At 38.6% G+C, this 27121-nt stretch overlaps 1 protein-coding gene across 1 annotated transcript in view; it reads right to left on the reverse strand.

The window, feature by feature from the left end:
* RABEP1 (rabaptin, RAB GTPase binding effector protein 1) overlaps positions 1-27121 on the reverse strand; it is a 50678-nt gene that overhangs the window by 17283 nt on the left and 6274 nt on the right. The window contains exons 2-6 of the mRNA XM_082328554.1: positions 14192-14320; positions 11711-11914; positions 10276-10436; positions 3612-3731; positions 427-562 (exon numbers count right to left, since the gene is read on the reverse strand). Coding sequence (XP_082184680.1) covers positions 427-562; positions 3612-3731; positions 10276-10436; positions 11711-11914; positions 14192-14320 — 750 coding nt within the window. The remainder of the gene's footprint in view (positions 1-426; positions 563-3611; positions 3732-10275; positions 10437-11710; positions 11915-14191; positions 14321-27121) is intronic.

The raw sequence follows: 27121 nt of genomic DNA on the forward strand, positions 1-27121 counted from the left end.
CTGCGCTGTACTGGCATGCATGTACATTTACACATCCATTCCAACCACGAGGCACTCAGAATTGGCATACCTCAGGGAGACATATCAATACATTACAGAAATAATGCTCATAATTGTACACAAATAAAAAACACCAGTAAAATCACTTTAATAAGATGGACGCTTGCAATACTCTAAGAACTTAGCAGAATTTCAATAGCATCTCTCGAGAGAAGAAATGGCTCTGTTGTTTTTCTCGGTCATAAAAGAACTCCACATTCAACTGTTCTGTAAACATTTCAATGGCTTTCACATTTAAAAGTACTGCTCCCCCCCCCCATTTCTTTAAATCCAATTCAAATAAGAAATCAGAAAAGAAGTAACAGCTGTGTGTGTTTTTGCATTCTCAGTGTAGAAGAGTCAAAAGGATTATTATTAGATAGGTACCTTCATGCAGTTCTTTCCGCAACTTCTCTGCATCTTCTTGCAGGACGGATTTTTGCGTGTTGAGAACAGCCACATACATCTCTAAGTCTGTCCTACATGACTTCTCGGCTTCCAAATAATGGTTCAGCTCTTTAACCTGAATAAAAAGAGGGAAATACACTGTCTCAGTGGAGGAACGCTCTCAGGTGTTTTCTCTTAGAAGTTATAGTGTCACCTGTTCGGGTAACACACTGAAGACAAGTTTATTTCTAGAAACCACAAATACTCAAATACCAGTGTGCAAATATTATTTGTATTTATTTCTGAATAAATTACTCATTAAAATTCTGCTAAGTCAAACATACCAGTATATTTATAGAGTTCTCACAGCTGGATCACAACAGCAGCGGCACTGAGCACAGAGATGGCAAAGAGGGTAAGAACAGCAAACAATGAAGCAATCCTTTAATTAGCATCGATAAGCCAACAACTAAGTTCTGTGTTTGGTTTTGGGTTTCCTACTCCAAAGAGGATGAGGAGATGGTTCAAAAATAGAGTAATAATAGTAGTCAGAAAACATGACTATGAGGCAAGCTTGAACTAAACCAGGGATGGTAAGCCTAAGAAGAGAGAAAACTTGGGGACAGACAAGAAGAAAAACATTCAAACCCATGAAAGGCTGCTGCAAAAAGAAAGGAAAATCTGTCCACGGGGGATGGGATGAAAAGCAATTACAGTACGAAGGACTGAAGAATTATATTAGGATTTTTTCTTTTTTTTTTTTTTTTTTTTTTTTTTAAATAGCAAAGCTAACAAAGAACTGGAACAAACATCCTGCAGAGATTGCAGAATCTCCAGTGAGAACCTTTTAAGATAGGGTTACATAAACATCTGTCAAACATGATGCATGTACAAACGGATCCCATCTTGGAGCAGGGAATGGGCTGAAAGATTTCTTTATGGCCCTATTCAGTTTTATGGTTTGCTGAGTTAGGAATCAGAAGAGTTTTTATTTTAAAGAAAACAAAAGCTTTCAGGCAATTCCTGACTGGCTCCACAGAGCTGTTCTTCATCTTCCTCAAGACTGTACAGGAGCCACAGACACCAACTCAAGAGTTCAAGATAGCCCTTCGGCTTTAACTTGCCATTGATGGTGGGGACAGCTTCTCCTGCCCTAGGATACCAAGTCTTCTGTCTGCAAGTCTTTTAGCCATTGAAATAGAGAAATCTGCCTCCCAGAGAATAACCCTTGGGAAGGATGGAACAAAGGGGGGGGGGGGGGGGGGGGAAACCAAAAACACCAAAACAAAAGAAATGCATTGTTTCACTAATCTAGCTAAATATTTGACACTGAAAAACAAAATTACATGACTCAAACAGATCTGAGAGATTTCATCATGACCAACAGAAAAGCCAAATGTATCACTCATTCTGCAAGTCAGTCCTCATACCAGTCTAGTAATATAAATCATGTAAATACCACCTTGCATATTTATAGTGCTGTAGATTAAAGTACTTTAACAACTTTCTAAGTTTGTCCATAAACATCTCCTTGCTAGATAGAAAATAGCAATTCTTTCCCATTAGGCTAAAAAGGTGACTTGAAATAGGACTATCAGCAACTTCAGACAGAAGGAAGAATGAAGTGGAATCGACCACAGGTAAGTATTAAGGGACTACATTAATTTTTTTGTTAAGAATCACCACCTAAGGCGAGAATTCTTTAAAAACAACCCCTCAATAAATTAGAAACACAGCTAAAGCGATTATTCTCTTTTTTCCAAGAGCTGTGTGCTTGTGTTTTACCCATCCCATAGAACGACGTGCTCAGATTTTAGAGGACTGACAGAGAAACCAACACAATTCCTGCTCCTGAAACACTATCAATTTTTCTCAGGCTTTGCCTGTAAGGAAAGAGGGAGACAAGAATGACCTATGATTTTTATAATCAAATTCTGCAGAAAAGTTCCAAGAAAAGTTACAGAGTCCTCCTAAAAAAAGAAGGAGGGAAAAAACACCCAACCCACAAAAGCATTTGGAGAGCATGCAAGCAAGAAGAGAAGGTTGACATTTCCTCATCTTCCCCAAATTCAGCCTGGCAATGAAAAGGAAGTATTATTTGCATCAAGAGAAAAAGCAGAACTACCTGGAGAACTATTATTCCTAGGAACATTTCAGTCTTAAAAATTTGACCTATAAAGAAATTCACAAAGAATCTTGAAGAAGGAAAACACTCAAGCATGGACTCTCAATTGAGTAAAATTGTTAAGTCTGTTAAATGAATTACAGTGTTCTCCCCAATCTCAGACAGACCTCCAAGCTGGACAAAAAAAAAAAAAAAAAAAAAAAAAAAAAAAAAAAAAAAAAAAAAGAGAGAGAGAGAAAGAATTCCAGCAAGCAATGAACATCTATTTAAATGAAAATGCAAGTGATCCAGAAGACAAGGAAGGTATTTATTTGTATGTCTTACAAACATCCAAATGGTCAGTTATTTTGCAATTTCAGCCTATTCGATTTTCAAGATAAAATAATTGTTACAGAAGACATCATCATTTCTGTATAAAACAGTACATTAAATGCAACTATCTTACAGTGATGTAGACATCATTTACCCTTCGCAGATGGTGAGAAAGTTCAATAAGGGTTCTGACATATCTGAAGAATACAGGAATGCTGGGTAAATCACTTACATTGATTTCTTGGCAGCAACGGCCAGTATCCCTTTCTATGAATCTGAGGTTTGCTTAAAGTTTAAGATATAAAAATTCTGGTGATATTGCCTCAGTTTTATGCCCAGGTTTAGAAAATGAAATAGAGCAGATACTGGATGGAAGCAGATTAAAAGATTTCTGCCAAATGCAAGTCTTTCTGTAGCTGCAAGCCATGACATTAATCTAAAGGCCAGGCTGTTGGAGCATGCAAAGCAGCTATTTTTCTACAGGTTTTTCATTTCTAATAGAGCTGCAGCCATGCAATTTAAGCTAAGCACAGATGACACACACATGTAACCCAACCCTCAAAACAGCAAGACAGGAAAACATATATAGGCCAAATAAGTTATTTGAGCTACAGGAGAAAAGATGCATTGCGCATGAAGAGTTTCACAATACACCTTTTTCTCTCTTACAAAATTTGACTTTACTTATCTGCATCAAACTAGCATGATGCAAGATATAAATGAAGATACAGTTACAACTCCACCTCACCTTTGATGCTTCTAACTCTTTTATTTTTTCTTCAGCTCCTGTCAGTTTCTCCTTTAGTGCCGCAATCTCTTTCTCCATAGGCATCACAACCGAACGCAGCTTCTCAGCATCTTCCTGGGCCTGAAGTTAATGCAATAAATTATGAGTAAGACATTATCATAGTTTTCACCACAACAGTTTCCTTTATTGTAGACATTTGGAGAAAATATCTATGCCAATAAAAATAGCTGACTAAACTTCCACTTTCAATACTCGTCTTATTGCTATTTATTTAGTTCAGAAGTCATCTCTATGACGACAGGCTGATATTATTCCATTCACAGAAGGCAGCTAAATTTTAAATCCATGTGTGGATTAGGCCATTAATATCTGCTTTTAAAGAGAATGTTAGTAAATCTATCACTTGCGATACTTGGGAGAAAATTTATGGATCAGGCATTTCAAAATTCGTACACTTTTCTGTTATTAAAGGCCTAACTGTCTTGCAACTTGCTGCCACATAGCACGTATTAAAAAAGTGTAACACAAGAACTGCATGGTGAGTTATTGACCATTCATTTACTTACTCATGAAGTTAAAAGAAAAAGGATCTGCACAGTAATGCATGGTGTAGCTCTGTTCTGTTTTGAAAGACCATTTTTCAACTTTAAATTACTACCGAGGTAGCATCAGTTTTTGGTGTTACTGTACTAAATATTTCAAAACTATATACAGACAACTTATTAAAAACCCCATGATTTTTTCAAAAAGTGGTTCTGAAAAGATCAAAGGAGGATAATAGAATGAGAAGACTGATACAAGGGAAAAAAGAGAAAGAGCCAGGTAAAAACAGAGAGAATCAAAATGAGAAATAGTGTTCAGTGCTCAAATTCAGAATTGCACATGTGGCCCTGACATCCCCAATTCTTAAATGCTCTGGCTTTCCTTCACGGATGCACTAAAAACTTTCCAAGTGAAAGTAACAGCTCCCATAGACTCCACAACAGCAAGCGGAACACTCAAATATTCACCACAGTAAAATTCTTCAAGCCGTGAAGAATTCAAGAAACCTAATTTCGGTTGTTTTTATGTATGAAGGCTCAGAATGCTCAATTGTTCTCTGTCTTCTACTGGAGGAATTCAGCAGGGGAGGGAAGGCAGAGAACTGTGTCCCAAAGCTGACGTTTCAAAAGATGACACTTTTCCTAACCTGATCAGCAAAGAGAGCCGCTATAAGGTAACATTCATGTCTTGTTTTAAATCTAGGCTAGAATGCAGGGCTTTGAGGGTACTCATTTGACTTTCAGTTTCTGGTAAGCTTTTTGACAACTGTATTCTGAGCAAGACTTTCAGGAAGAAAAACAGACAATATTTTTAACCATTGAAGTTTTATAAACTTAAAATTAATAGACAAAATAAAATAATATTGCAATACCTGTCAATTATCCAAATGCTACCAGGCCCTTGGGCTCTAAAAAGCTTTAAAGAAAACTCTATAGACAGAACAAAATTAAATTTCTTCATGTTTCATTCCCTCCTGCTCCATTTTGTCACTGCTAGTTTGCTTGTCCAAAGAGTACAAATAAAAGCCGTGAGGAAAGCAAGGGACATCACGACGCAGTGAATTCAACACCAGGGGCACGTGACAGTGTCACACGTACATACGTACCCCGTCACTTGCAGCCAGCAACTCATCCGTCACATTTTTTGAACAGATGGGAGCAGGAGCTCAACTTCAAAGATTGCTTTATATTTCATTTATTCTATTAGTTCTATTCATTTAACGCTACCTATAGCTGTCTCATATGGACTAAAGATAGCCCAGCATTTTAGGACTGTTGAATAAGCTTCTTCCTAAGGATTCATGAAAACTGCAGGAACGTTTCATCGCCAGCCTGATTTCACACGGTTCAATACTAAATACAGAGCAACAAATGCATCCGGGTTGGAGCAAGCCACTTCAGAGGAACAGTAAGTTCCCTGAAAGCAGAATCAGACTGTTTTAACAGCAACCAACTGGAAAGACAAACTGTATCAAATTCCGCATGACAGAAAAAATTACTCTAGCTTTTACTGCTTGGTAAACAGAGCTGAAGTTTGACACTACGGTTGCAACATATTGCAAATGTTTCATTCAAAAAAAAAAAAGGCAGGGAGGGGAGGTTGGGGGGGAAGGATCCATATTAAAGGTCAGCGTGATGCCGAGCTAAACACCCAGAATAGCCTGTATCTGCTAACAAAATGAGGGCTGGTCACTGGGTCTTCTTTTGAAGGTAGAAGTATAATTACTGAGACTCCCAAACTAAGGTTAAAGTTCCCACTCAAACTTCTAATAAAATGAGAATATTTATCCTGTCGAAAAATGCTGCATTCAGATACTGCCATACGTGGCCAGAGGTGCCACAGCATCCCATTTCCCATGTTAAAAGGCGTTATTCTGACTCTTCCAGAGGTGTGATCATTAGAACATTTCTTTCCTTCTAACTTTTTGCCAAACTAACTTCACTGTCAAAGACCGAGGTGTCACACATTATCAGCTTGTATTTATTCATCACCTAACCAAAAACAAAGTGCCCACGCCGCTTCTGCCGCAGCAGAGCCCGCTTCCCCCAGCACAGCGGCCGAAGGACACGCTGCACGGCGTCTGCAGACCACAGCACGAAGAGGACCCCACAGAGGGAGCATGCTAAACACGAGTCCAAGTCAACCCACAAAACGTTGCCTTGCTAGCCTGACAGCTAGTTACAGCAATCCTCAGTGTCCTTTACCGTTACTCCAACCAACATTTTCAGAAGAACAAAAACCCGGCTGGAGAAATCTCAGGCACATACCGTACCTGAATTTGTTCCTTAAAAACGAGACAGGCGGAAAACACACAGACACAATTTGAGAAGCTCTCTTTAAAGTAGGAGTAAACCATTTAAACATCTAAATCTATTCCACTGTTCTTTATCATTACCAATGAAAGCAGCTTTTACTGTATATCAGATTTATGGCCAACTGTGTCACAGAAATCAGATTACCCTCCCCTTCCAATTTCCCCTCTTCTGACTAATAAGCACGCTCCAGAACAGGAGGTTTGTCCTTTCTTGCGCTCTCTCTATGCAAAATACCTGTTCTGCAGACTTCTGCTGCTCAGAGTTTGACACAACTGTGCTAAGAAGAGTCTTTATATTCATCACAGCTCCAACAGAAAACCAGATCATTTCCTGAATGGGAAATGAGGTCTGAATAAAAAGGACTAGCCAGATTTTGCCAGTGTGCGAGACTCATCCCCACCAAGTCACTGTCCACAGGGAGCCCAGTCATTACTGAACAGAGAACTTGCGTGGAAGCACATGCCGCTATGGCTAGATTGCTTTTAGCACCTGTGATAACAAAAAAACCCCAAACCTATCTAGTATTACAAAGCAACAGGAAGATACAGAGATTTTTATAAATCGCCAATACATCTTCTGAAAGATGAATCACTAGGTAAGCATGCTTATCATTAGAACAAGCGATTTACCTTTTTTGAGCCGAGAAGGGAGATTTATAGAATACACACAAAGGTTTCAGCACACATTTCTTAGAAATCGTTGCTTTACGATTACAAAAAAAACTAAAAAAATCACAGAACATGCAAGTTTTCTACAGAGATTTGACAATTTGCAACTCGAAATATATTTACGTGGAAAAGCAAAACAGCTGCTTCCAGACAAGCGCATGCGTTCCACCAGACACGCTCTTTCTGATAAGAGGATGCTCAAGAATGCCAAACGCCAGGTTTGCAGGCTAGAGTTGGATACCTCCGGCAAAGTAGGCACAATCTAGTAAATACAGCTCAAAATAGTATGCTTATCAAAACATTACCCACCCACTCTAAGTGCTCCCGAACCAGGATAAATAACATGCATGCTGGAAGTCTGAGAGCACACATACCAAACTGTACACTCAACCAAAGAAATAAACTTTAAATTCAAAGAGATATTTACAGAATTTGGAGCAACATTTGTTATCTACCCTTTATCTCTTTCAGGGGAAAAATTATGCAGACAACAAGCATAATTGTTAGCAATTATGCTGGCACAGCATTAAATTTCATGGATTTTCTTCGTTGTTTAAAATGGATTTTATAGCCAAATTGAACACAACTGAACTATTATCCAGCCAAGAAGGTTAGTGTCCTGGACTGAAATATATGGCTTATAATCCTGTGTCTGCTCTGACCATTCTTCTCACCTCACCACCTCTCATTGAGAATGCTAGACAGTGGTATGGTTTTCTGCCAGTTTTAAGAAATGTGATATATTATGTGCTGGTACAGCACCTACTTACAGCCCAGCGAGCACAGAGAGCAAAGTACTTTTTGTTTGTTTGGGGTTTTTTTGGGGTTTTTATTTGTTTGGTTGGTTGGTTGGGGTTTTTTTTATTTTTTTTAAACTCCTTTTTTTTGGAGATTCCTTAGAACTGGCTAGAAGATGAAGATATTTTTAAAAAACTCTTTCCAAGTTTATGCCTAAAAATAAAATAAATCCATCCTTATAATGGAGCATATAAAGATGGAGGATGAATACAACATTGTTAGCTGGAAATACCATTTTGCATGAGGAACTGATCACAAGTCTTCAAAGAGCACATCCCAAGTGATCAAGAAAATTCCTCCTTTCATACTGATTGCTGATTTATGAATATTCATTATTTTGCTAGCCAAGCACAGTTTTTTGTGAGCTTGGGATTTGCTTGTTTGTTTTTAGGTGAAATGAATGTCCTTTTCTAATTTTGATCCAATTCTTAGCCTCCTTGAAGAAAAACCTCACAGGTTTAATGACAAAGAAGATTAGAAAACCTACGTAAAGCAGTTTAAACAATTATTTCAAGCTGCACTCTGAAGACCAAATTTACCCCTCGCCCTCATATTACATGAAGTACATGTTCCTGTGCTTTACAGGCCTACAAAGCTTTCCAAGCTCATACTAATCACAGATTAATAAATCAATCATCTTTTCCTTTAGTATTAAATGGGATATTTATTTCCTTTTTAAAGGAGTATAGTTGAAAATGCTATTTATCTGCTATACTAAACTGAAATGCTAACTGGCACATAGTAAAGCCACTAAGTTTAGGTGAGCTGCTCTGTCGCCTGAGCAACTTGCAACTCCAACTGTTACATGATCAGGACATTCAGATAAAAAAAAGTCCCAAGATTTAAGTTATTGGAAAGACTCTCTCAGTCAAGACAGATTGTTTTCTGAAAATTCTTACTGGCAGTTTGTTGGTAATGCACTGCCAAGACTTTTACACTATGAACTCTGCATCTTCTGGGTTGTTTCTACAAGACTCACCACACTGATCCAATTCTGAACCTTCCAACCTTCCTTCTAGCTTCAACCAAAGTCTTTTTTCTCTTAATAGGGCTAAAACCTTCTCTTAAAAACAGCTTAAGTCTTAAAATTCCAGTGGCAGTAGTTCTGTAGTTACAGCATTGGCAAATAGGCTTTATTCTGACTTCCACCTTACTCTGACTTCCACCTTGAAAAATTATCAATCAGGGCTGTACGAAGAGCAGTCTCACTGAATGCACCAAACGGCAATTATATGTATGTACAATTAGCAATATTCAAGAATCTCTTTATAAGTCTCAGAAACAGAATTCCATTTTGCAACACTAATACTGATTGCTTGTTACAACATAGCAAACATGGGTAAAACACTTATGTGGAAAGTTTGTGATATTCAATACTGCATTTCTTCTGCTGACAGCAAGCATAAACAAGGAAATGCAGCGATGTGGCAGATTATCAGATGTTAGTCTACTCCTTTATTGAATATAGGATCATTTACTACATTAAAATTGTCTTAGAATACCTTGAAGACTATTGTAAGCCTGCTGAGAAGACAAAAATCACTTAAATCCAAGTTTTTATAATATGATAAACAAAGATTCCAGAACATTGATCTATTATGACAGGTTCAACTTCCTTCCTGCCTGAAAGAGAAATACACCAAATCTTCAAACTCAACCGAAAAAAAAAAAAAAAAAATCTCCAAACTTGACACAAGGCACCTCAGTCTACATCTATGAACTCTTCTAAGTCACAGATCTTTGAACACCAACAACAAAATCTTTCCAAACTCCAGGGCAACTATCTTTCATCATCTAGAGTCTGTTGTTTTATGACAACAAGGTTCTTTGTTACCTAGGAAGCCAGTAGTACTATGTCGCAAACATGGCTTACCATAAAGAAAGACAAAAGATGTTTTAGATATAGCGCCCACTAAAAACCTCAAAAGAAGTTTATAAGATCTGAGAAAAGGAATAAAGGTGCAGAAGTGTAAAGGAAATTTTATAAATCTGCAGTCAATCCAGAAAAATCTGAAAGGGGCTTTACCTGAGTTCATTTGACATTATGACAAGAGGCTTTACAAGGACTCCTGCTTTTACAAGCTTAAGGCCAAACCTTACCATCTTCTCAGGTGCAATCCCCTTACTGAATCCACATCATCAGATACAACACCTTTATGGATTCAAATGCAGGATTAGGTCATGATGACTTCCATGAACAAAGAGCTGAAAGCTGACAGAACGAGGCTATGTGTATTTCTGAGGAATTATAGCAGGGCGCAGAAATACACTCATGCATAACAACACAAGTGTATCTTGTGAAATTGAAATCAGAAATTGAAGACCTAGATTTCAACGTACCTTTTTCATTTCATTTTCTAGGTTTTCCTCCTCTTGACCTTCAGACAGTCGCCTTCTTAACTCCGCTATTTCCCGTTCCACATTTTCTCGATATTGATTCCACTGAGCTCGCTCTTGCTCCAACCTGTGATGATACTGGAGCTCATAGTCACGAACAGTCTCTATAAAAGAGTATTTTCAAAACTTATTTTCAATGTAAATTAAAAACCAGAGCTTTAGGAACTCCATCTCCAACCAGTCAATGATTTATCATAATTGATCAAAACTAGGACAACAGTGAACTCTCCCTTCCTCTCTCTTCCCTTTGACTCTTGCCCCAAAAACCAACTACACAAGCAAAAAATTCAAAGGAACTGCATCTCAATTTGTACCATCACTAGAAAACAAACAAGCCTCCAAAACTGTGTAACTCCTCATTCCAAAACAACGTACATGTCTAACATCTTATTTAGCAGCACATTCTGTACCTCCAAGGACATCATCCAAGCAAACTACCAAACCCCTACTTATTTACTCCAAAATGCAAAGGAACTAGAGCTTCTCACATAGCTTTCATTTCCCTATTATTGGTATTACCCCTTCAGGTAAGGAGCTGTCTTTGTTTACATATGTACAGTAGCTGGCACAACTGAGCCTTGATCTAGGTTCATGTATCTATGTAGATCACAAATAAACAGAAATTTGTGTACTCAATATACACTAAGATTTATATTCTCTGGGGGAAAAGCATCATCAGGTGATTGGAAAAAAAAAAACTGCTGACAGCCAACAGGCTGTAGGCTCAGGATATTGTGATCCCGTTTGTGAACCTTTAAGAAAACAGCCAGTTATGGCAACAGTCTTTCCCCAGTTTACACCCTGCATTTTGTTCCTTGCACATAGTTTGTCTCAGAAATGTCAACAGCTGTGCAATGTGCAAATATAACAAAGAATAGCTCAGAACTACCAAGAAAAAACAATGACCCACGACTGATACAGAGCAGCACGTTCAGTGACTAGCCTGGGGAAAAGTCCATGTGATAGTTCTGGAGGGACATTTAACTGTCTGACAGCAGAACTATGTTTACACAGGAGAGAAGAGAATCATGCTGTCAGCCTAAAGCTGTTTTCAGGCTTGTCAAATTACATGCATTATACTTATCTTCATGGAAGGATGAAGTATCACATTCACAGTCCCTCAAAAATGCTTTGCATATATGTGGGAGTTCCCACTGCCATGATTCCTCCTAAACTCTATCCTCATATTAACAGAGAAGAGCCACCAAGCTCCTCTTCACAAACTTAGGAACTATGCTTCATCCGTCACTTCTGTAGCCCAGTTTTGCCAAGCCATGAAAAGCAGCTATCCATATTCTGTGCAAGAGCAGGCACAAATCGCTAAGCGCATACTAAAGAGGTGTCTGATCTTAGCAGCAGCAGCTTGCCTGGTTGTTACCTTTCATAATAGCTTGTAGTGAAGCTACTTCTTCTTGCCACTGTCTCTTCACCTCATCGATAGCTTCCTGCTTTGTATTCTCAGATACTGTAGCTATAGCTTTGATGTTCTCCATTTCAGCATGAGCTTCCATCAGCTGGGTCCGCAACTGTCCCAGATCATCTTGGGCTGCTTGCAGCACTGCATTTTGTCTTTTCAGGTCCTCTGAAAAGAAGTATTATCTACATTTAGCTTGATTAATAGTCAATCTGAAGAGTATCCATAGTTGCTATAGCAAGGAACACTGCTCGAACAAGAGGGCGAAGGAAGCGCTGATACTAAAGCATCTACGCATAACAACCGAACAAACGTTAGCAGGTGTCTTTAGTCTTTCCTGACTTTGCTTGCCCTTGCCTTTTATTAAAAAAGTACCTTCTCATGGACACAGCCCCAAAGCAGACACTGTAGATACAACCTATGCATCAATATACCTGATGAAAGTTAACTGTGCTTTTAATTAGTTCATTATTATTTAGCTCATTCTGGTAATGATCTGGAAAAGATGATAACAACAGACAGGAAGACAGTTCTTCCCCCATTTTTGGCACCAACTTGGTCCTCAATTTGGATAGAACATTTCATATCTCTTGAACAGAAACACGCTCTGACCACTACATGGAGCCCACATAAGAAAACTATGCAGCCTAATTTGTACTTTACCATGGCTTCGCTAAGACTAAGCATCTACTAAAAAAAGGGATACATTCAATGGAACATCGACTACTTCTCTAATTGTTGCAACTATAACGAGAAATTAAACTAATTTCACATTATCCTCCTGAGTTTTCGGTTAGTTTGAAGCAAAGTGCTCTGGAAGATATATATTATACAATTAATTCCAAAAGTACTAACTCAAAATATAGTTTTATGCCCACATAGCCTATTTCAATGGCAATCATTTTTAGCATAAACATTTGGCCAGTGTACAACAAACAGCAAGCTATCTCTATTTATTTCCCTCAGTACCAAAATGCTTAATTGATCCTGGTGCCCAACACCTTACCCCTTGATAGGGCATATGGAACTCTGAGCTAATGAGGAACTCAAAAGGGCATTAATCCTTGTGTAAAACAAACAAACAAACAAACAAACAAACAAACAAACAAACAAACAAACAAACAAACAAACAAACAAACAAGATCTTGTAGCATTTATACTACTTAGTTCTCAAATGACGGTATCAAGGATGGGCTGCCACCGTCCCAATGTACATTTAGGAAAAAGTCTTGGAGAACAGGGAGGGCAAAAAGCTTGGAGGGGGGGAGGGGAAGAAAAGTAATTGTTTGTATATTCTCCTCTGGTATCCTTTCACTTCAGTACATGTGAAAGTTGGATATTTTTTTTTTTTGCTCGTCACAATTTATTTTCTATTTTTTGACTGTTCTGTTCTGTTCTGAAAAAGAGAGAATTATTGCTGATCTCATCAGCAGTCTTGTATCTTAAATTTCCTTTCATCCAGCTGCTAGAAACACAAAGAAATAGGCCTTCTGTATGATGTGATCTTCATTATGCCTGTTGTATTTCTGCTCTCATAAGCTTATACAAGCAGCTGCAGTCTTAATGCATTATTTTTTGGCTTTGCTTTCATATGTTAAGGACAGGAAAATCATCAGGATTAGAAATAAATCAATTTGGCTCTCAGAACAGCAGCTATCTACTCTCCAATTCTTCATCAGATATTTGAGCTCATATGGTTCAAATTTTCCTGTAAAGAGTGTTATTGAACTCGATGCCCTTGGCTGTTACTAAAACTTTTACAATGTTTGTCTGCTTACATTCTACCTCAGATGGAAATTTAAGACAAATTAATACTACATAAAAAAGCTAGCCACAAAGTACAAACAGCACACCATCTAGACTATGTCTTTCCACTTACCAGATCAGCTGCTGTTCAGAGAGAACGAGCACACCATGACTTCAGAATGTTAGTATTAAAACTCAGTGGTGGTGTTTCTGAATCTACATCAAGTTGCTCTGCTGACTCCTATCCATGCAGGCAAATCTTTAAATTAATTCTAAAAATTCATTCTAGGAAGCTCAATAGCAACCTACTGAATTTTACTCTCTGCTTGTCTCTTATGTTCTTATTATGTATCTCTTTAAAAGACTACTGTCACTTTCATTTTTGGAAAACGAGAAACAACAATCATGCTGGATACGCACTAGACTATCCCAGTACTGGAAGAAAAAAAACCCCTTAAGTCCTAACTATCCTCAACCAACTTAAGAAAAAAAAAAAAACAAAACAAAAAAACAAAACAAAAAAAAAAAAAAAACAAAAAACAAAAACAAAAACAAAAAAAACAAAACAAAAAAAAAAACCAGAAAAAAACAAAAGACAAACCAAAACCACCAAAAATAAAGTATGTGGTGTGTGTAGGCAAACGGGGAGTAGTGAAGTTTAATTAAACTTTAGAATAATTCAGAGAATTGAGAACTTACCTTCCTTAGCCAAGTATAACTCCTTAAATTTTGCTCTCTTTTGATTAAATTCTTGCTCAAGTTGCTGCTTTGTGCGCAGAAATTCTGCATTGACCTTTTCCAATTCTGCTACCCGTTGTAGAAGAGCAACTAAAAATAAAACAGAAGATAAGGTACATCACTAACAGTTAAGGCATCCCATTCTGCAACTTTGAGGTTTAGGGCTTACTCTTTTTAAAATATCTTTATTCATTAGCTCAGCTGCTGCCCCATGATACATCAGGACAACGAGTCAGAGTCCTTTAAGCAACAAGGGAAGATAGGTTTTCTTAGACTGTAGCACCAAATTGTAACAGACATCTTCACAGCACTAGAGGTGCATGTGGCAGGGAATTCTGTAGAAAACAATCAATCTCCCAAAGAAAACCATAGTTTTGTATATACAATGAAGGAAGAAATAAAATAAAATAAAAAAAAAAGAAAAAAAAAAAAAAAGACAGCACCAGAATTATTTCTATTGGTGCTTACTTCCAAAACACTGGGAATTTAGTCACCAGGCACAGGAACAGAGTGTAAAGGCTGAACAACAAAGCACCAAGTTCTCAAAGGCTGAGGTCAAAGAAAACAGTGTGACAGCTGCTCAGCTAACAATTATGGAAGAACAAAGCACAGAAAAACCCATAAGCTAAAAATTAGATGCCGTTATCTGTCCTGTCTTCAGTTCTGCACGCTCACCAAAAGAAGGTTCTCAGACTATACTCAGAGAAGTCTGCCAGAAGATGACCACAATCTATGGAGAAATAACTGATCCTAAGATAACACTCTCCTTATTTCCATCAGGTAAAAATCCTCAAGGGCACACATACATCCCACTGTTCTCCAGTATCTACCACATTAGCAGTTGATCTGGTGGTACAACAAAAGAGGGAAGTCCAGAAGACACCTAAAGATGGTTACAACGTGGTTATTATTGAAAAAATACATGCAATACCACTGTATGATGCTATAAAGATCCCCCACAACCACTGACCCTGTAATATTGATCTTCATGTGCACTGGTAACTTCTTTGCATCTCAAGAAGTATAGGTCTGGTTTACGTGCCAGACAGTTTCACATTGCACACCTCAGAATTCAAATACGAAACAGAAACGAAAGATGAACTAGAACAAAATTCACCTCCATGCTGCAATGCACTGAGCACATAATGTTCCTCTACACAATTCTCTATCTGTTCTGCAAAAGCATTTTATGGACATGTTCCAACTCTGCCGTGCAAAGCTGAATCACTTTTCAGTTATAGCCTCTATATAGCACAGACTAGATACATAAAATATTGATCCACCAGAAGTGTTTACATATCACACCCAACACGCTTCCTACCAAGAGCAAATAGTGAAAACGTAGTACAAAGGCTACACAACTTCAGCATCAAATGTTTAGCCTTACAAACAACTGGAATCAGATCTAGAGCTTACAGTGGTAAAACACTGGATGGTCAATGCCTTTGAGATGGGGTGAGTTATATTTATTTTTTGTACCAGATGACTTAGAGTAAGAGCAGACACAAACAAAAGGACCTTTTAAAAGCACGGGTATGTTTTAACTGATTGCTTATGGTGTTACAAAATACAGAACTTAATCTGTTCAACTCGGTATCAGATAAAAGGTATATGTAGATACAGGACTGAAGAAATGTCAATGTTGCTTTTTTACTGAAATCCTCATTTTGTCTTTTTATCACCTTAAATATCAACACATCTTTTTTTCTGGCTAGCAACCCCTACCTGGATAGTGCAAAGCCAACTGCACAGGAGTATTCTCCAGAAAATGGAAGGAACCTGTAGCAAAGACGACACACTGAGAGCAAAGCTTCAAGTGAGATAGGAAAGCGGCTGGATCAAAACCAGGAAAGAAAGAGCACACATGGAGCCAGGCCCAGGTAGCAAAAACGCTTCCCAAGGCTAAAGAGTTGCCTTTGATCTCTTGCTGAAGTCTTCCAAAGGGAAAGGGTTTGCTTACATTTCCACTCCCCGCTGACTTCTGAGAGAGGGCGATGCTGCCAGCAAAGCTGCGTCCCGCAGCCCGGGGGGAGAGCAGCTCGCTCGCTGGCCCAGGCCAGAGCCCCCGCGCAGCCCGCTGCTGCACCGCCGGCTTCACACCTCTGAGGAATGAAAAGCAATGCTTGGCTCTAAGGAGGTGGTTTTGATCTCAGTTTCAGCTCTTGAAAGGAAACTATTAGAAGCACTAAAGCCTAAGTGAGCTGTATGGCACGGTTAGAAGCAGGCTGCTAAACCCTTCTCATCCAGCCAGGCAGCTCTGCATCTGCAGTTACCGGCCAGGAGGCCCAAAGCCACACGCATGCATTCAAAACAAACCAAGGAGGAATCTGGACATTGCTCACCTTACACACACTGTTTTGAAGATCATACAAAAAATTGTTTAATTTTACAATTACTAATTCTGAAACTTAACAAATCAACTGCAGACGTCAGTAAACCTCACCCTGCCCACAAAAAAGAAGACTCAAGCACTCCTTGTTTGCTTGTTTCCCTTTCCATCTTTCTTTTGCAGAGAGACAGCAGCAGCTGTGCTCCTGCTCCCAGGAGAAAGCTGTTGTGCAAAGCAAGTGAGCTGTATTTCTTCCAAAGGTGAGAGTTGCTTCTGCTGAGGATGGAAGGAAGAGAGGACACCAGAAGAGCAGAAACTTCCAGTGCTCTAAGCTGGGGGAACAACAGACTCATCCTTTCTAAATCCTCCCACCCAAAAGGAAAAAGGGCTGGCAGAGTCACCAAGCAGGAAATGCAATTTAAACTTCAAATATTTACATTTACAGTATTCCCCTTCTCTACAGCCTGGCAGTTATGTATCAAAACAAGTAATAAATAATCAACCCCCACCACAAGAGAGCTCTGGCCACTGTCAGGGCCAGATGTAGGCGTTCAAAAAACCAAACCGTTTAAGATCTCAGCTGCAGGTCATGCATCACTGCAACTGTGCATTAACATCATTCTTTTTATTCAGACACTAAGTTTAAAGTGGTTTTACCACCTGAAGTATGCGTGTGGCTCAGGACAGACCTTGCCGTTCCTCAGACAGGAGAGGAGTTTGTCTGTACTACCCCTATCCACACTGCAGTGATACAAGGCACGTAAACCTGAGGACAATAAGCTTTGTAATACATCAACCCCCCGAAACGCGTGTGCATAAAAAGTAAAGCAAAGGAAGGCTTATTTTCTAAGATACCATGACAACTTCCTTTTTTCTACTAAGTATGAATGATTAAATTTTCACTAAAATTCCTTGCTTCTCTGAGGGTATGATTTGTACCATGGCCACACAGACCCTCCGCTTTCCGAAATAAAAGCGTGAACCCAAATCCAAATTGCCAGATGCAGGTAACGCTGGGCTGAAGTCTGCCTGGAGGCCACTGAAGTCAATGGCAGGAAATGGACTCACTCACAGATTTTCAACTAGGCCTTTGTCATATATAGCTGACTTCCTGCTCTGAATTTAGGTCCAACTCACCCCAGGTCTGTAGCAGAGCTGAAAAAGAAAACTCTATTTACCATCATAGGCTATCAACTTAAAACTGACCAAAACAAAATAATCCCCAAACCAAAACATACATTTGGCAATGACAGCATTCATTAACTCGCCAGAGTCCCTGTCCCTGTGCTCCCATTTCCATGCACAGAAACGCAGCTATCCGTGCTTAACGACACCGATGAAGTATAGAGCCAGCAAAGCCCAATAGATGGTCAGCTCTCGTGGAGGTACGCCTGACTGAAACAGGATCTGGTGTTACACATGAGATCAGAACAGGCACAGGACATGCTGTATTTCATACCAGCAGTAGTGTGGAAGACTTAAGGAGGGCCCTAACTCATCAAGAAACAAACAAAAACCCTAAAGACCCAATTTCTTAACTCCTGAAATAGCACCGAGAAGAATTTAAATTAAAATTGATATGCCAAACTGAAAAAACAAACAAGAGGTCCCTTTGGCCAACAATTTATTAGCTGCAAATAGCGCTTTTGTCCCAGAGTAGGGAAATAGACTACTGATGACACAGTCAGACATGCCAATTAAATTATTACGTTTATTTCTAATGAACAACGAGGATTTTGCAGAGACAGACGCAGGGGTCACCATCTCCCTGTTTAACACTAACATTATAGCAAAGTACAGCGTATGCTATTACATGGCTTAACGAGGTAGAAGAACTCAAAAGAAGGGCAGCAAAATTCATTTCAGAGTGGAATCATCAATTTACAGGAGAACCATGAAACTATTGGAGTACACAAAGAGAAACTCTAGTGAAAAAGATACAACTTTCTCTTAACCCACTACACAGCAAAATTTCAATTCAAGGAAAACACAGGAACAAACACACATTTCTTACTGAAGAGTTATTTAAATGCTGTTTCACAGATCAGCTCCCAAAAGGATTAAATTTTCTGTATGACAAAGTTTCCAGTTACACAAACATGTAGTGACCATTCCAGAACTAAGACAGACAAAGCTGATTATCAATAAGACTATTTTTGAGTACTAGGTCTATTTATAAAATTAATGCCACAAAGCTTTCTACTTGATATTTAAAGTGTCAAACACGACATCAAGAGTTCAGTCCTACATAGCTGAAAGCTGAAAAACAGATCAGAAGAAAAACTACACATACAATAACCTTTTTGGAGACCAAAAAAAAAAAATCACTTCTGTCATACTTCTGTCATTTTCCACCTCTTTCTTTTCCTGTATGTTCTGCTTGAGACAGAAGTATGGAAAAATAAAAATGTATGGCTGCCCATTTTTCTTCATGCGTATTTCCTAAGAGTACTAGTTTTCATATATCATGACATCATATTGGAGCCACAATTATGTCACTATATAAACTTTTAATCTAAGAGTCTGCCACCAGGACACGTATTTAGACTGCAAAAAGCTTTTCTTTATTTTCTTCAAACAGGATTTGACTTAAAAAAAACCCAAAACAACAAACAAAGCCAAACAAACAAACAAAAAAACCCCCAACAAACCAAACCTGAAAACCCCCACACTCTTAAAATATATTCCAATACAGTTGTTCTGTAACAGGCACCCAGAAGTGAAGGAATAGATTATTTTTAATAACCACGGTGAACAGAAACAACTCCTGACTTATGAAATGGAGGTTGCTTTATTTTCAAGGCACGAAATTTGCCCTTACACACAGATATTCAGCAGTGGCAGGCCAAACTGAAAAAAAAAAAAAAAAAAAGGAAGAAAAGAATTATTTGCTTTTCCCAAACTTGCATTTGGAAGCATCAAGCATTTTATTTCCCTGGACAGATGGCTAAAGCTTACTGGTCAGCATACACTTTTCTAGTTTTATTTGAGGACAAAGAATTGCACCAGACTTCTCACTTGCCACCTTTGTTTTCAGAGTGGCAACAAATCCCTCTGGATTGTCACACCTCTCCTTTCCAGAGTACTGCACTGCATGCAATGACGATAACTAAGCTACAGAAAGCAAACAAAAAAAAAAAAAGGCAAAAGACACTAACCTGCAGCTGTGCAATGGAAGACATGCTGCTGCTTGCCAGTATTACCACCAGTAAGCAGCTCTGCAGCAGTAACTCTTAGGCAGTTCCCCATTTTGAGCAGCGTGGCTTTCAGAGACGTTGCATTCATCCAACAATTTCTAGTTCATTGTACAGCTGAAGGTTATTTGACATCCACAATTTGGTCTCTATTGACTAAACATTCACAAGCAAACAATCCAGTAGAAATTTAATGCTATATACATAAAAACTTGGTGTTGCTGACAAATGCAGATATAACTTACAATGCAGAATTGAGCCTTGCTGTATCACATCTGTTACAGTATCTCTTTATTTATTGCAGTCAATCAACAATCGCGGGATCAAAAGTATTCAACTGAGCGCCGCATGTTACAAACATCTAACCACACTATAGATATTATATTAACATCAAGTGGAAGTTTGCAATATACTATTAAAGTTTGAAATATTACTTTTTCATTGAAGTTGAATGACTGAACCACACCTTTCCACTGTAACTTGTAGTCTCAGTATTGCCTATTCCGACTCTTTGTTTACCTTTTTTTAAGTTAAACACTGTATGACATGCTACATTAAGGATGTCAGAAAAAAAGAAAAGCTACCACCAAATTAAAATAATTAAAATCTAAAGAAACGGAGGTGTTTGAATAAATGGGAAGATTCTCATCTATAATACAATCAAGAAGAGAATGAAAACAAAGGGAAGGGAAAACAAGGGTCCTTTAAATGTCTTAATTAATCCTCTACAGTTGTATAGCTATACGCAATAACAACTAAGTAATGTTTGACATGATACTGTAAAAACTTGCATAGCTGTTCATACGGCCATCTTCATGGCATTTTACATGAGTTGCTTGCATTTCACAGGTGCATCATCTCTAAAGATCTTGTTCCTGCTTCCACCAGCTGGGGTAGCTGCTATTCACTATGAAGTTCAAGATCAGCACCAAAGCTACATCTGGTGCTGCTGGTTTAAATCGACGCAGAAGCGTACAGCAGGCAAATGAACATGAGAGCGTTTCCAGGTTCAGGTCAAACACTGGTTACCAGAAATGTCACTTAGTACTTGGTAGTAAGACAATGTATTGTCCTGTATCTTTGATGTGCAACCATTTTTACTGAAATCTTCCTCAAAGTTGTTTATACGGCAAACATCTTCATGCAGAATTACAAGGAAAAGGGCCAACACACTGTTTCTCCTTCCCCATTTTTTCCACTTCCGCTTGCCACTTTTTCTCCCTTTTCACAGCGCTCACATGTTAACTACTTCCTTGCTTTGTTATTGCCTCCCTCGTCTTTTCTTGGACACAAAACCAGGCAGTTGCTGTTCTGGGATCCAAATCTCCATCCCCTGACGCTCCATTCGCACTCCGTCAAGGGGAATCACACCTGACTTCCTCCCAGTTTTGATAAGCCCACTTCATGTGATGAGTAACGCGCCTCACCTCTTCTACACATTTAATCATTCTGGCCCCAGGTAACTTAAGTCTAGTTTTAAATTTATGCTTAGTTAAACATTATTTAGACTGCAATGGAAGAGTGTTCACTCACATCAAATATCACAGGAATGCAGTTAATCACACATGTCCACGTTGACAGAAGTGGGCTTGAGTTTTTCTTCCAGCAGTTTATCTTTCATTTGCTAAAAGCACCATTTCTTCCCAAGGACAGTCCCCTACCTCCGTTATTATAGCCTGGCTTTTCCTACATCCCTTATCATAGTAGCTGGTTCTTTCCTTCACCATTTAACTAGCATTGCCATCAGACCTCTCAGTTTTGTGCACACACTTAATTTTCTCCACAGAAGTTTCAACTCGATGCATGATGGGTTTTGCCATCATTAGTTTTTACTCTATTTCATTTCTGCCATTGATGTTTTGGTGGGTGGGGAGAACAATCCCTCACAAAATTTCAGGAAAACGCTATTTGTTAGCATTTTTTCAAGAGAATCAACCACGCTTTCTGCCTCATCAATTCAGCGATAACATAAATAGGGCAGCAGTAGATGAATCACAGTGTTGGAAAAGTCAACCAGACATCACAATACATGGTATCCTATAGAAAGCGTTTTGGCTGCATCCTGCTGCTACCATCAGTGGATCTTCTCAGAAACGCTGTGTTGGTAAGCTTGAATGCATATCAGGGTATCTCAAAAGTCAACGGCAAGCTACAGTCTGGTGAACACAGACACTTTGAATTCATCTATAGCGACTTAAAATGGAGAGAACTGAGTTACCAACCTCATCACTATCACCAGCATTTTCCCTTGCTCTCTCAGCACTTGTGTCTTATTCCCCTGGCTTTAACAGTTTTTCATTTTTATAACCACTCTTTGCAAGAGGGTCAATTTTAAAAAAAGACTGCAGGAAAAAAGCTCAGTGACTTCTTGGGTTTATGAAGGGTCTATTTACTCTACAGGCTGCGTACATTTACTCAAACTAGTCACTGCTTGAGCAAACAGGAGCATGGTGATGGCAGCAAAAAACTCAAAGGTTAAGTATCCAAGTATTGGTCAAATTTCTCTAAAAGCGTTCACGGCTTGCGCTGAGTGTCATTGCTGCTACCATTACACCACTATCAGCTCAAAGCTAGCCTAGGTAGATCTACATACCCTGCAGTCACAACCTGACTTGATCCCCTTGGCAAAGCTTTTTGAGCATTTAATGCATGTAAGCTTAAACAAAGCATCTGTCAAACATGTCAGCCTTCACGCACGCTTTCACCGCTCCTTTTATTTCTTCAGTCTGTCCTACCTCATTAACTAGTAAGCGAAACATTTAACATAACGTATTTTAAGCAGACACACAGAGGAGCTCCTTCAGCCTGTTAACAAGAACCCAGCAGAGCAACCTATTCCTCTTCCACAGTATTTTAAAGCAAGTCCCCAAAAACTGTCAAGTCACTTAATTCTTCTTGATCAAAGCAACGTTGAAAATACGAATGAGTCTTCCTATTTACGTAGGAATGCTTCTGCCAAGCTTTTCCACACAACCACATTTCATCATTTGTATGATATAACCACAAAATCCAGAACAAGATTAAAACTACTTCACGTGGCAACTACACTTGACAGTGAGGTTTTCGGAGTATCTTGCCTTGCAAGAAAAACAAAATTTAAATAGAGGATATTGTCTGTTTCAGTAAACCATCAGAAATCTGCTTTTCTGATCAAATAAGAATATTTCAGATTGACAGACATTTAGGGAGAGATTCTGACATGCACTTCATTATACAGGAGACCACTTATACAATTTATCACTCTGAACATCACGAGTATAAATGTTTTCTTAGAATGTAAAGATTTGCTAAACCCAGGCAACAAACTCAGTACTGATTTTCTTTCAAGATAATTTAATTGCTGACTCATTTTCAGTGGGAGAGAAAAAAAAAAATCCCTTTGACTCCTTATAATATGTTTATCACTTCACCTACAGATTTATTAAAGGCAGTCCTCTTTTGGGAAAAAAAAGTATGACTCAGCTCTCAGGAAAAAAAAAAAAACAAACACAAACCAACCCTACTGCATTGTTCTCTTTGATAAAGTAATTTAATATATAAAACAAAACCATTCCATTAATTCAAAAATTCCCCCAGATACCACTAGTCTAAGATCTCATGCTGTCTTGCCATTTGTCATAAGGACAATAATTGAGGTGTAGCTTTGAGAGTATTCAGGCTACGGAGCACCCCAAATACTCTGCTTCCCAATTTCTGAGCAGAAAGAACAAATTAATGGTGACCTACACACTTAAAAATTCAAAGGAAGGTAACAAAAGTGAACTATCCAATTGAAGAGAGAAGCACATAGCTGGACCAAGAAAATGATGCAGAGAAAAACAAAAAGCAGTCACTGTGAAATTTATATAGGCAATGGCTTCTCTAGTTTACCATTGCTACAGGTATGAGGAGACTGCCATTTAAAGCAAATCGGCATCTTTGTGGACATTTTCAAAAGCTGGCATAATCAATAACAGCGTGCAAACTCACTTCCACGCCTGCAGCTACCAGACAGCACTACTGTACTTTTACAGGTATCAACAAGCACCACAAAAGGGAGCTAACACCAGATTTCTTTCCCTCTGTGGTTCCCTATCCCTTCCTACATAATTTGGCCACCCAAATTGGTAGGCAGAGAATAAACTGAAAAAGGGAACAGGTGAAGACTTACTTTCAAGAAATAGTAATTTAGAAGTGTTAGTTGTCAGAAAAGCATGTTATAGGCATGAAAACATGGTGCCTTCGAGTAACCACTTAAAGCCTATAAATCTTAATAAATGGCCCGGAAAATATGGTTGCCAGATGTATTTATGGAGACACTGTGGTGATAAATACAGTATGACAAATAATAAAAGATGATTAACATCTTCATTTGATAAGGAACAGCATACAGTTCCCATCATTTGGAGTAAGGTTTCTACAGCAATTTAATAGTTTCCCTGAGAACAACAGACTACTACTCCCCCAAGCCTCTATAATCTATTACTTGACAGAAAACATTGCCATCATTCTATATATTCATATTTTTTGCTACCACTTGTCAACCAAATTAATTCCTGAACAGTTAAAAAGGAAGAAAATCCCCCTCTAGTATGAAATAAAAAAAAAAAAAAAGTAAACATGCCTGGGGTATAAGCAATATAGAACATGAAGACTTTATTAAGCCTGCAGTTACGATCATTTTAAATCAACTTAAGTACTGGTGGTCATCTGAAAGGGTAACTCAGCACTCCCATCTCACCCCGACCACACGTGCCTTTTATCCCCACCATGCTACAAGAGCCTTTGAGGCTGCACAGTGACGGGATCAGAGAACTGATACAGCAAAAACTTGGGGGGTGAGGGAGCGTGAGTCAAACCAATTTTCAGCCAAACCAGGTCTCTGATCACGCTCATCACTTGGCTGAGCAAATACCAGAACTGGCACAAACATGACAGTGAGAACGTAGACTGGTTTAAACTGTGAAAAAGAGTCTGAACTATACCCTTGGACGCTCATATTACTACTGTGTGGTCTCCACCCCTTCCTTTATGCCAGCTCTAATGCTCATCAGGTCTTTCACTAAATCAATCAAACTCAGTAATCCAGCAGTGAGTAGTTCTCAACTGGGTGACTGAGCTGAACCGGCTCAGCGATGGGTCCAACGTGCAGAGCTGGCACAAAGGAACTGATGGGAACATGAGTGTGGGAGCAGGAAGAAGAGAGCAGGATCACTCCCTTCAGCAGCAGCAACCTTCTAGACTGGCTCAGCTGCAACATGAAACCACAGCCTATGGGTACAGTTTGAGAAGTAGTTTAAACCTAAGTGCATGCTGCTTGCCAAAAGAAATAGCCCGGCCTTCCTTCTGTCCTGCGCTCTCCTTTGTGGTAACGGAGATCAATGTAGTCATGCAGCAGAGCTTACTTTTTAAGACTTGATGACTGTCATTTGCAAGTGACAAATGACCTTCCTCAAATCCCGATTTCCATTCAAACTCTCCAGGGGAAGCATACAAACTTAATCTGTATCAGAACACAAACTCCAAAGCTCAGATTTCCCATCAGTGTTTGTATACACACAGGTTTTGAAGAAATGCAACTGAAAGGGCATCTCCAGTATAGATGCATTTAGACTGGTACAAGGTCTAGATCTGGATATAAAAATATATCAGAAAACACTCATATTCCAGAATAAGGTTAGGCTCACTTTTACTCTTTCTTGAAAGCAAATACGCTAGTACAAAACAGTTAGATTAGACCCTATAAGATGACATTACAACCCTTCCCGATGTACCACCAGGGAAATGTAAGCCTCAGTGTCTCAAATGAATGCAATCTTTGTAACATCAGGAGTCTCTACACCATTTAGAGATTTTGCATCTTTATCTCCGGTTTCATCTAAAACTCAACCAGAAGCTGTGAAGACCAGACAGACAGCTATAATATGTTCACAGTTAGAAGCGTCAGTCAAGCACAGAATCCAGAGTTTGGCTAATTGCTTTCCCATTAATTTCACACACATCTCTAGATACAGTACAAGAAAAAAAGATATAAACAGACATTGCAAGCTGACAATTAAGAAAACCTTACTTGAAACCAATCTTTAACAGAAAATTTAAAAAATGTAGCATATGACAAAGATGCCAGCTTGTCAGATGATTTGAACTAACAGAGCCAAATTTATGCTTCATATTTCACCAAAATAAACCAAGTAACACCACGGCTAAATTTTATCACAGTGATTTTGGCCCAAGCTACTGTTAATGCAAGACGAGTGTTCCAATTCTTGTGTCTGAAGTCAATGGAGTCTAACATGAACTTCAGCAAGCCTTAAGAAAGACAATTTTCTTAAAGGGTACCAGACATGAAAATTTAGAGTGGATAGTTAACATAATTATTGCTTGAGCAATAACTTCTAGCATTCATCTGTGTTTCTTCCTACGTAGATTAAGCCAATGACACTGAAAATACAAATGTAAGGATTGTTCTATACTCTGTGGTTGTATCCACGTTACTGTTTGCAAGTTACTGTATTTTTTTTTTAAAGCAACCAACCATGGTGCTAGTCTAATCATTTTGCATAGCACTGATGTAGCATAGATTAAAATATAACACAAAAATCACTTATGTTGGGGAGTATTTTAATGGTAACCACCCATGCAAATACAAAACGTTACCCTACCAAGGCATGGGTGTGGTGGGTAAACAGTTATACATGGAAACACTTAGACAAAAAAGGTGAAAGAGAGCTCACTCTTCTTTCGTTTTGCATATTTCTCTCTTTTGTTGCCATTTAAATAGCATTTCAAGTCTTGTTGCAATTATCTGTATGTTAAAAACATGTATCAACAAAAGATGCAATAAAACCCATACGGTCTATTCAGGTCACTTTCTTAAAGGCATGGGCAACACTGCTGTAATCAACACAGCTGGTCTGGTTTGACCCTCAGTTAATCCTTTTCTCTCACCTACAAGCCATTCCCTCTGGAGCACCACACAGTTAATGCTTCTGTTGTCTTTCAGTTATTGATTCTGATTCACTTTGCAATGTATAACTTCTATCTGTTACTGCATTTTTGCTCCATAGTTTTACTAAAAAACATATTCAGAAACCACAAAGTATAAAGAAGATAAATATTAACAAAAAATTGCCAACTGAATTTAGATTTCTTCTCTTGGTGTGACTCACCACAGTAAGGCAAGCCTCTTGTGCTTATTAAGTAACTAAATCAGGCTTTTTTTTTTTTTTTTTTTTTTTTTTTAAAGATCTTAGTTATTTTTCAGTTCTTAATGCTGCCAGACACACAAGCCAAGACAGGGCTCTTAACTGCACACAGAACAAAACGAGCAAATTGCAGCAGTGCAGGTTTCCTGCCCCGCTCTCTACTGATACCAATTTTCAGAACTGC

This window comes from Platalea leucorodia (genome assembly GCF_965183815.1).
Source record: "Platalea leucorodia genome assembly, chromosome: 16".
Taxonomy (NCBI): Eukaryota; Metazoa; Chordata; class Aves; order Pelecaniformes; family Threskiornithidae; genus Platalea; species Platalea leucorodia.